The following is a 10,787-nucleotide window of genomic DNA, read 5'->3' as shown; positions in this document are numbered from 1 at the left end:
AGAGGAGGCCAGAACTACCCAGCCGAGCCCAGTTCAAAGCGATGACCAGCAGGACTGTGCATAAAAATAAGAATACGATTTTTTAAAAGATGAAGAAATTAAAGCGTAAGTGAAATGTCAGAGAAAGACAAATACTGTATTATCTCACTTATAAGCAGAATCTAAAAAAAAAAATCAAACTCATAGACACTGAGAAGAGACTGGTGGTCGCCAGAGGTAGGGGGTGGAGGAGGAAGGAGTAGAATGAATGGGTAAATGTGGTCAAGAGGTGCAAACTTCCAGTTATAGGATTAATTAAGCCCTGGGGTTGGAATGTATAGCATGGTGATATAGTTGCTAAGAGAGAAGATCTTAAAAGTTTTCATCTCAAGAAAAACATTTCGTAACTATGGGTGATGATGGATGTTAACTAAACTTACTGTGGTAATCATCTTGCAATATATACATATATCAAATCCTTATGTGGTACACCTTAAACTAACACGATATTATATATTAATTATATCTCCATAAAACTGGAGAAAAAACAAAACCAATCCCCCCCCCAAAAAAACCCCTACAAATAAAACAAAACAAGAAAACAACAGAAATGAAAGCATAGCTACATTGTGTACCTCACATAGGTTCACAGATAGAAATGGAATTAAATCCAATCCATCATCTACGGCCATGCCACCTTGAACGCACCTGAGATCTCGTCTGATCTTGGAAGCTAAGCAGGGTCAGGCCTGGTTAGTACTTGGATGGGAGACCACCTAGGAATACACTGGGTGCTGCAGGTGTTTAATTAATTAATTAATTAAAAATTTTAAAAAAACTAAAAAATAAATAAATCTAACCCATCTGACTTCTGAGCCCACTGTCTTAACTACTGTTATTATTCTACTTCTCCGGCCAGAAATTTGACTTAAATCCTTATAGGCTCAACATATATCTAATGAGTATCGTGTGCCAGAGGCACTGTGCTGACCACAGCCGGGCCAGCAGAAACCAGAGCCCCTTCTCTTAAAGAGTTTGTGGGCTGATGGAGGAGACAGTGACGATGCTGTTTGCGGGATGGGGCTGTGGCAGGAGTCTGCGTGCGGTACACTGCAGAAACACAGAGAAAGGGGCCTAACTCCATCTTGGGGTTCTTACTGGAGCAGCTAGTGTCCCAGTTCAAACTCAAAGAATAGGAGTTATAGCACTATTTGTACTGTAGATAAAGATGGAAATTTCCAGATAGCTAGAAAGACTGATATTAGTGGCTGTGGTCACAGCACGGAGAAATATGTCAACGGTGATAGGCACCGTGTTGACTGCAATCCTACTCTGGAATTTATTGCAGGTTTTGGGAGATCTGGTCCATTTTGGAATATAAAATGACACTGCTTCTCTTACACAGACATTATAATAACAGAAATTTTGAATCGAAGTGTCTGAACTTCTCGTTTTACAAACGAGAAAAATGACAGCCCAGAGCAGGTATGTGATTTGCCTGAGACCACAGAAATACTGGTTAGAGAAGAGGATCCAGAACTCGAGCGTCCTGTCAGGCCAGCCAGTTTGTCCTTCACCGTGTCCCTTCCCCTTCGGGGCACATTTGCCTCTTCCCTTGGACTCACAGCTGCTGCATCAGGCCATGGCGGCTGTTCACTGCTCAGGAGTTCCTGCCTTGGGCAGTGTGGGGGCTGAAGTCCACCCAACGACGGAGCACCTTTCTCTCATCCTCGCAAAGGCACTTTATGGACAAGAAATTGCCCTCTTGAAACTAATGTAGCCCCGGCTACGGTAACACAAATTTCCTCCCATAATGTATTAACACAGTGATATCTCCTATATTTTTATCCAAGAGGCTCAAAAAATTTAGCGATTAGAGCTTCAGTGCCTACTGGCACACACTAACTAGTTCTAGTAGGTGGATTTCCAACAAGTTCCATCCCTGAGGCCTACAGCAATTTTTTCTTTCAATCAGTGGGTCACAGCTGTACCCTTTTCTATAAGGTCTAGAGGGCTGAAAGAAAGAGGGGGTCTTCCTTGCGGACTCTGTCTCAGCTCCAGAGTAGTGGCTGCCCCTTCAATCTATTCCTGTATTCATCAGGGTTCCCCTTACTGCTTACCAGCCAATCCCTCATTACTCCAATCTCTGTTCAGGTAATAGTGTTTATATTAAATGCTCCCTGTTCAAATTATTATGGGTTTTCTCTCTCCTGATTGAATTCTGATTCACGCCCCTCAGAAATGTTTCTACCGCCCAGAGATACAGCCTGCTTCCCTACAGGAGAAAAGATTATGGCCCTATCAGGCGCTAAATGCTAGCTATACATGCTACCTGGAGGGCTTATATCCTTGTACATTAGCCAGGAGTTCATGAAGGGGCATGAAGAATGAGCTCCGCCCATTGGATTTCTCTGAATTCCCACCTAAAAGGGAAGCGAGACTCATGAACACACACGTAGGATCTGAGCAGCGGTGGTGGGGAATACGGGCTTAAAGATATTGCCCACAGCTGTTTCCTAACAGAGTGATCGGCTCTGTCTGGGGGAGGAAGACCGCAACCCTTATATGGGAGTAGACTCTGGAGTCTCAAAGGTTGATTGAGGCTTTGCCAGGCAGATGGTGGGGAAAGAATACACCAAGCAGAGGCAATGGGACAGACAGAAGCCTGCAGGCAGGCATGGCATAGCCACTTTCAGGGAATTGCCAATCATATGGAATGGCTGGATGTGGGTGGCAGTCCCAGCGAGGGGTTTGACCTTATCTTGCACCATTGTAAACAGAGTAGAGAGAAGAGTTAGGAAATGATTGTCTGCAGGCCCCTGTGTCTGGAGGAGATGAGTTCGTGACCTAGGACAACACCAACGAGAATGGAAAAAATTTGAATTTAAACAAGAGTAGAGAATCAGGTGGATTAGTGGGGTTTGAAGCCTTTGAGGGTTAGTTTTGAGGAGCAATGAGACAATAGCTGTGAAAGCCCACTTTTCTAATGCTAATACACTATAATGAGATAGCCTTACTGCAATTTGCTTCTAAACATGAACGATGAGGCTTGAGGTTTCCATATAGCAGAATAACCCCAACTGTTGGGCCAGATGACAGCATGGTGGTGGCAGCACCATACCTCAAGGTGTTCGCCTTATTGCATTTGGCCTTTTTCCTGGTTCCCCATCTGACCGTCAGTACTGGACTTATAAAACTTTGACTTTTATAGTAAACAACGAGCATAATATGAACTAGCTTTTACAACCAGTTGCTCGAAATAGCAGGATACTGACAGAGAATTTTGAAGCTGGAATGTAGACTTCATCTCATCATTTTATAGAGGCAGAAACCGACACCCTGCTCATGGAAGACACATCCAAGAGCAAGTCAGAAAGAGAACTATGGTCAGGTGTCATGGAAAACTGTGTCTTGCCCCCTCCTTGTAGGGTGTGAATCAACTGTCATACTTGTCGATTGGTACTAGAGAGAAATGAATAATCCAGGGTAATTATAACTTAAGGAAAGTCTCTTTGAAAAAGGCACAGAGGGATATGATGGTCCTATATTCCTGCTCAACCAAGTCATCTCAAGACAAGGGCCCTTTGGCTTCTTCAATAGGAACCCTTCTAATTTTAGGGCCAGACAATTTTGTCTTGTGGGTAAACAGTCTTGTTACACACCTTTTGAATGGACATTTTTATGGCATGAGGTTTTATTAACAACTCTGACGTGAGAATTATGAGTCTATCATTTCATCATTGACACCTCAATTCCTTGCTTTGAATACCCAGAAGGATCGCGATATCCTCTGTCAGTCTTACTTGTCGTGGGCTATAGCTATGACATTTCTCTACAAATGGTCCACCGTCTACCGCTCCGGCAAAGCCTATGCGGTTCCCTTGTAGCTTATTTCCTTAGCGATAATCTCCTCTCAGCGCAAATGCTATTCCTCTCTCATTCCAAATCTGCAAGGCTCTCTTGGACACAGTAGTTGTCAATAATACGCTGTGCCTGCAGGGGGCTGGAGAATGTCCCTGTGCCCCCTCTTCCACGTTTCTGAGCCTCATCGGAATGCTTGTGTGAAGGCTCAGAGCCACGGTGACAATGGGGCCAAGGAGTACAAGGTGAAAAGAGCCGTGAGACAGCGAGCTTATCTGGGACAAAGGTGGCCCTGGTCTGCACATTGTTTCCATTCTAAGGTACTTATATGTTGACTCTCAAGGGTGTAAAATATCTCTGGTCCCACTTTCTACTTGCCGTAGAGATAAACTTGAACTTATCTCAAGAAACAATCTCCTAAATTCCTGTATAATTATATAATAAAATGTTTCATGAATAAAATAAACTTTTCGAAGATCAGTTTCCCTTATAAGATCTATCAAACTAGGTTTTTGTGTGTCTCTTGCCGGTCTAGCTGACACTTCTCAGCCAGGGAAAAATAATATTTTCTCTCTTTTTCATAAAAGGTCCCTTGTGGTCACTGGATATTAGTATTCTATTCTTTTACTTTCAAGTTCACCTTTTATTTTATTCTTTCTGTTCATTGTAACCATTTATTTCAATGTGCCAAAATTCTCTTTTGAGCATCTCAGGAGAACTGCCTCTGACAAAGCTTTAGCCAGTGCTACTGTTCATTAGGTTTATTAGTTCCCTTCCAAGACTCGGCAAGATCAGTGTGGCTGAGTTCACATTATGTTTCACAGCAGAAAAAAATATTTCCAAGTGTTATACTGAAGCAGAATCTCCTAACTGCATATGCAAAGTAGAGTCTACTCTTGAAAAGCAAGTCACAATGAGATGAAGCATAGAAGCAGGAACACAAAGGGACTTTCAGGTGACCTGTAATGTGAGTCGCTGCTTGGCCACTGACTTTGCAAGGAGTCACTGAGGCAAAAACTACCAGTGCATATAATTATCATGATTATGAAAGTATTTAGCAAACACAGCACTAGTTTTTTTGTCTCTTTTAAAAATCTTATTTGGAAATAGTCTTAAAATTTCTTTCATGGTTTCCAAACATGTGGATGAAATTTCATTTGCAAGGGGGTTAAAAGAAAACAAAAGTCTCTAATCTAATCAACTCCAAATTTATTTATTTATTTGTTTGTTTATTTATTTATTTGTTTTAGACGAGGCAACCCTTGGTTGACCTCACAGATTGCAAGGACCTTGTTGGCTTACAATCCCTTTTGTTTTTAGGTCTACAGCACCTGGCCTTCCCAGGTGGTCTCCCATCCAAGTACTAACCAGGCCCAACCCTGCTTAGCTTCCGAGATCAGACAGGATCAGGCTTGTTCAGAGTGGCATAGTCTTAGACTTAACTCCAAATTAAATTCAACATCTCCCCGTTATTGACTATAAATTATCTTGAAGTTTAAAAATTTTTAAAATCTGTATACCTGCTATGAGAATGTAATTAATCATCTTTAAATCATATAAATCCCAGCAAGATACTTTGTCAGATTATCTCATTTTACTCATGACCCTTTTATCTCAGTAATTTTGCTTGGTTTCTGGTTTCATTGGGTTGGAATTAAATCAGGGCACTGCATGATTAGGACTGCTTTAAAACTATGTAATTACAAACCTTGATTGCAGATCGTGAATTGCACTCACTGTCATAACTGCCATTAGCATGGTTTTAAATTCTGTCAGAACAGTGGAGTAAAGATGTCTTACAAATAAGTTCCGCTCTATATGTCTGCTACTGATTATCTGCAGCAACTATAGACCTGGATGAGATCCAAAATAAGACACAGAACCAGGAAAAATGCCAATGTTTTGTAGATCTAAAGGAATTGAAAAAAAATTCTTTCTAACTGTGGATTAAAGAGTTGTAGTCTAAGATTTTTAAATTATGCATTTGCAAGCTTAATTTTATAAATCAGTACAGTCCTAATATATTAGTCTTCCTGGGAGTGGAAAAGTATTTTGGATACTTATCCACTCTAATTTTTATTACTTTCTACAGAGCAAAATTAAAATACTTTATGAAAGTATTCCAAAGCCTTATTTGACAGCTTCCGCTCTATGCACTCACAGTGTTCTGCCTGCCCACAGTCCCCTCCCTTACCCAAGTTCTTCTTCGGAGGCTAGAAGTGGTAAGCCCACGTGAAATTGTTGTAAAGTCTTTCTCATCCACTAAGATCACCCGGATGAGACTTTGGTTACATGTTTTCCAGTTCTAAATGCACATCAAAAAAAATCTTTTCATGATTAAAAAAAAAAAAGGCTCACATACTTCCTCTTATAATTCAAGGTGTTCATAATCCCCACGTAAACAATTTCTTTCAAAGGAAGTCTTTGGTATGTGAAAACTCATGTATCAAATGGTATCAAATGCTAAACCCAATCCTTCTGCTGGAACCTCACCTTGATTCACCAATTTAAATCCATTTTAGCCATTTTCATCAAGTTTTTTTTTTTGTTAAATCTCTTTAGACAATCAACATGGTTTGCTATTTATAAATTACTAATTTGAGAGAACCAGAAAACTGCCTTTTCAAATACCTATAACAAATGTAGAAGCTCCAATCAAGTTCTTGCTTATAATTATCTAAAAAAATACACTTTGATCATTATAATTTCCCTGCTATGTATTTCTGGATATTTATAAATGAACTAAAGAGTGGTGGGAAAAGGTCTTGGTGGCCCCTACAGACTACAATAACTCTCTTGTAATTTGCTGAAAGTGAGTGGTATTCATTTACTTTCTTTCTTGAAGTTCATAACAAAAGCAAACAGGTAGATTTTTGTTAAGGATCTTCAGGTTGGTGGATCTAAAGACTTTGAAACTAGATAAATGCATAGGTCAGACTAAAGACGCTTTGAAACGAAGGCATGGGAAAAGAAGGAGGCTTTGTACAAACTAAGAGTCCAGTCCATTTTTTTTGAGTATTTTCACACAATTGTTAGTAAGGTTCACAGGGAGACTGAAAAGAATGATTACTAGCATTTTGACTTACGTACGAAAATGCACTGAAGTAAAAAAGAAAATGTAGGAAGAATGAATGAGCACCTCTCCCTCCCTTCCTGGAGTTTGGTTAGTAAACAGGGATATCCAGCTAACTGGTTCCAGTCTGGGTGTTGTTAGTTTCTAGAAAGGTTCTCCCCTGTGCAGCTTTCCAAGAGTAGCTGTTATGTTGTGTGGCAAATGATTAACTCTGTCACTTCGGATTTTGCACACCTGCTTTAAGTATGATGGGCTTCAGTCTTGCAATGGAAAAAGTACAAAAGTCACCTTAAGTCTTACAGTGCAACTATTTTAATAGACCACGCTAAAATAGGCAGGACAGTTTTGAAGTTCAACATTAAAAAGCAATCTTGCCTGACGTAATAGGATGCTTCCTGCTCTCTCCCATCCCTTCGCGTAAGGTATAAGTCTACAGAAATGCTTCCAAAGTGCATTTCTCAGGCATTAAAAACAGCACTGTGATTCGCTCTCCCATAGCAAGTTCTGCATTGGAGCCAGGCTTCCTCATCCCAGGGGCAGCGCAGTTCTAGTTAAGCTATCATGTCTTAGAAAAGTACCTTTCCCACAGGTGACACAAGGGGCAGAAGCCACAGAATAACCTTTTGAAGATAATAATTACGTCAGCTTCTTCTGTGGTAGGGATTTCTCTTATCACAAATAAATATGTAATGTGTCCTTGAGTCACAAAATATTGAAAACTCAATTGACACTTCCATTTCCAGGAAAATAAAATCTCGGAGGCCTCGTGTGAATATTCTGAAATTGGTGGGATGAGACACCCAAGTGCAGGGCCGGGCCAGAATTCTCGGGTTTAGAACTGGGGGTTGGGGAGGCGTGGCGGGGGCGGGGGGGAGGAAGACAGTCCGCTCCGGCTACTGCTTGTCGTCGTAGGGGTCCCCCGCGAAGTCCGCCGCCTCCAGGGACCTGACTCCTTCGGGGAGCAGAGTGGCGCGCATTTTCCTCTTCTCCTTAAAGCGCCCGGAGCGCGAGATCTTCAAACTGCGGCGGCTGTTGCCAGATTTCTCCGCGCTCATCTTGTCGGGCTTGTTGGGCTCGCCGGGACTGGGGCGCTCATTCTCCCGGGAGCTGCTAGTCCAGTCCGGGCTGGGCGGCGCGGGCGGCGCGGGCTCCTCGGGAGGCTGCGCCCTCACCGGAATGGCTTCCTTGCTTTTCTTCCTGCTGTTCGTTAGCGATTTCCACCAGGGGCCTGAGCTGTCCGCGCCGCCGCTGTCGGCCATGGCCGGCCGGCGAGGGGCCCGGGGCGCCGCGAGCGGGGAAGGGCCTTGGCGGCAGCGGCCCCTCTCTCCCGGTGGCCTCCGGCGTCCACTCCGCTCCCTCTGCGGCTTCTGGCAACCGGGCGGTGGGGAGGGATCCGAGGCAGCGGCTGTGCTGGGGAAGAAAACAAAACTTGGTGACTGGGTTTGTCGGAGTCACGTGTTCCGCCTCTCTCCCCCCTCAATCCCATTTCCTCCCCTTCGCTCCGTGCGACACGGGATCGGCTGGGGTCCCAGCGCCCGGAGCCGCGAGCCCAGAAACGAGCAGCTCTCAGAGGGCACTGCAAGGGCGCAGGCGGACCAGTGGTCTCCAGGGCGCCACCGTCTGGTCTCCAGACTGAGGCTTGGCGCGCTCCGGCCTCAACCTTCGCCTTGCCTCCTGGAAGTGCGGTGGTCAGCGCGCGAGGGGCATTCAGGGGCGGTTGCCTGGCATCTGGGTTAACCAGGCCCAAGAGGGAAAACAGCCTGTCCTGGTTGTAGGCCGATGCCCCACGGTGACTCACTCGGATGAGCACCTGGGAGGAGGGGGCCAGGAAGCAAGTGTGTCCCAGGTAGAGGTGAACATTGAATATGAGACCCCTATTAAAGGCCTTTGCTCCATAGACTTCTGTCCCAGGGGCCTTTTCGGTGTGATTCTCCGTGGTAATTTACAAAACAGCAAGAGCGAGGGACAAGATCATGGTGTTTGTTGTTTCTTCAAAATTCTACTTTTGAAATAACTTTTGTCTTATGACTTTCGGAGAAGCATTAGACTTAACTTCTCTCGAAAACCGCCCGCCTAGTCTTTTCATTCCCCAGACACCAATCTCGCGCCTCTTTGAAGCAAGCCGGGCGGATGGTTGAGACAAGCCAAGCGGCAATTGTCCTCTTCCCTTAGTTCTGCATTAAAATCTGCCCCGAGTCTGTCTGCACTAGGCAAATCGACTCTGGAGAATTTTAGTTACAAATTAAAGGCTTCGGTTCTTTTCTTCGCGCAATTCCCCCCTCCAAGGAATTCCGAGCCAATTTGCGACTTCCCAGCTTTTAAAAGGGCATTCTGCGGGGCGACCGGGCTGTTGATCAGCACTTAAGGTGCTAATCTCGGACACGAGGCTCCCCTGCCCGCCGTCTGTGCTGGGTCTGTCAGGCGCGCACTGCACGAACGCGCAGGATTCGCTTGCGCCTGGGCTGGCGCCCGGGTCTCCGCCGGGCTCTTTCCTACGCCACGCGCCCGGGCGCTCCTGGGATTCGCCCGCGCGCCCGAGAGCGAAACTTCAGCAGTTTGCAGTTGGCGGTTGAACTCCCGGAACCGGCGGAGAAAGTTTGAGCGCCCACACCTGGAGGCGCGGCGGCCTCTGCTGTGCGCCCCGGCACCCGCTCCTCCCCAGGACGTCCCGAGGGCACGCTCCGACCGCGACTTGAAAACAATAGGAGAGAAAATGGCCAAAAGTTCTTTCCGTGCAAAAGGTACCCTCACCCTCAGGCACGATTTGCAGTTGGGTGTGCAGCTCCCTCTACGATACAGATCGGAAAAGCGCCCCCAAGTTATTCCCTGGTGGACGTCCTGGTGGGACGTCCCGATGCGGCTTTCTGTCTTACCTGCCCTTTCTTCTCTGCTATCAACTGTGTGCACGGAAGGGCTTTGCAAGAATTGCTCAAGGAAAAGATGGCCAATTACGCACATATACGCAGAACGCCTGCGGCTCGCTACTTCTCGGGCGCCGCGGGAGCCCCCCAGGGTGACACCGCGGAAAGTCCTGTCTGGAACGCTGAAGCACCCTGAATGCTCACCTGCTCAGGACTCCGCGGCTCCGCGCCGCGATCTCCAAGGAGAGCACTGAAGGGGAGCTCGTGGAGCAATGTGGAATCCGGGGCGCAGCGTCCCTCTGCGCAGTCCCGGGGAGGTCGGGCCTCTTTCTGGAAGATGTGCCAGCCTAAATCTCCGCAGTCCGGCTAAGCCGATTGCTGCTATTGGTCTCCCCTGGCGCCTCCAACTTCTGCCCGCTGCACGGGCGGCGGCAGACGGGGCTCACAGTGCGGTCGGCTCCGGCCCCAGGGCGCCGCGGCGAGTGGGTGCCAGGTTCACTGCCCCAGGTGAATGTCCAGGCTGCCCTCCTGGTTGCTATCCGTTCATTCTCGGGCGCGTCCCGTCTCCCTGCCAGCGCCGCCCGCAAGCCGCGGGGAGATGGGACCTCGGCTGCTCACTCTGGTGCTTTGACCATTCCTACGCGTTGGTCCTTGCGCGGGAAAAGACATCTACCCACCTGCTGGTCATTCGCCAAGTGATTGGAGAAACCAGAACCGCCGGGCAGGGGGAAAAAAAAACCCAGAGGCGGCCACCACTGCCACAGGTGGAGGTAGGAACTTTGCGTTTCCACCCTCCAGGGACGAGATTGGACCAGGTCGCGGATGTAGCACCAGCCTTAAGGTGTCTGATTGGAGAAAGGCTGTGCTGCCCTGCTAGCCTGTCCGACTGCTTCTTGGAGAAGAAACGGTGGAGGAGACCCGAGGCCAGGAGCCCGAGGCCGAAGGTGGGCTCCGGTGGATAAATGTCGCCGCAGCTCTCCCTCTGCCCCTACCCTGATTCCTTTTCCTTTTTC

General features: G+C 46.6%; 1 protein-coding gene and 2 pseudogenes across 1 annotated transcript; 1 reads left to right on the top strand and 2 right to left on the bottom strand.

Moving 5' to 3' along the window:
- Window positions 1-659: 659 nt before the first annotated feature.
- LOC120602630 (uncharacterized) lies at window positions 660-782 on the top strand (annotated as a pseudogene).
- Window positions 783-5,159: 4,377 nt separating this feature from the next.
- LOC120602698 (uncharacterized) lies at window positions 5,160-5,278 on the bottom strand (annotated as a pseudogene).
- A 1,421-nt stretch (window positions 5,279-6,699) lies between these two features.
- Window positions 6,700-10,456, bottom strand: PRR15 (proline rich 15). Its single transcript, XM_039861891.1, is given in 3 exon segments — window positions 6,700-8,184; window positions 8,187-8,323; window positions 9,787-10,456. Coding segments are annotated over 3 exon segments (600 nt in total). The 5' UTR covers window positions 9,872-10,456; the 3' UTR covers window positions 6,700-7,806.
- Window positions 10,457-10,787: the final 331 nt, after the last annotated feature.

Source organism: Pteropus medius, unplaced genomic scaffold, assembly GCF_902729225.1.
Source record: "Pteropus medius unplaced genomic scaffold, Ma_sr-lr_union100, whole genome shotgun sequence".
In the NCBI taxonomy this organism is placed as follows: domain Eukaryota; kingdom Metazoa; phylum Chordata; class Mammalia; order Chiroptera; family Pteropodidae; genus Pteropus; species Pteropus medius.
This window is presented reverse-complemented; position numbering and strand designations above follow the sequence as displayed.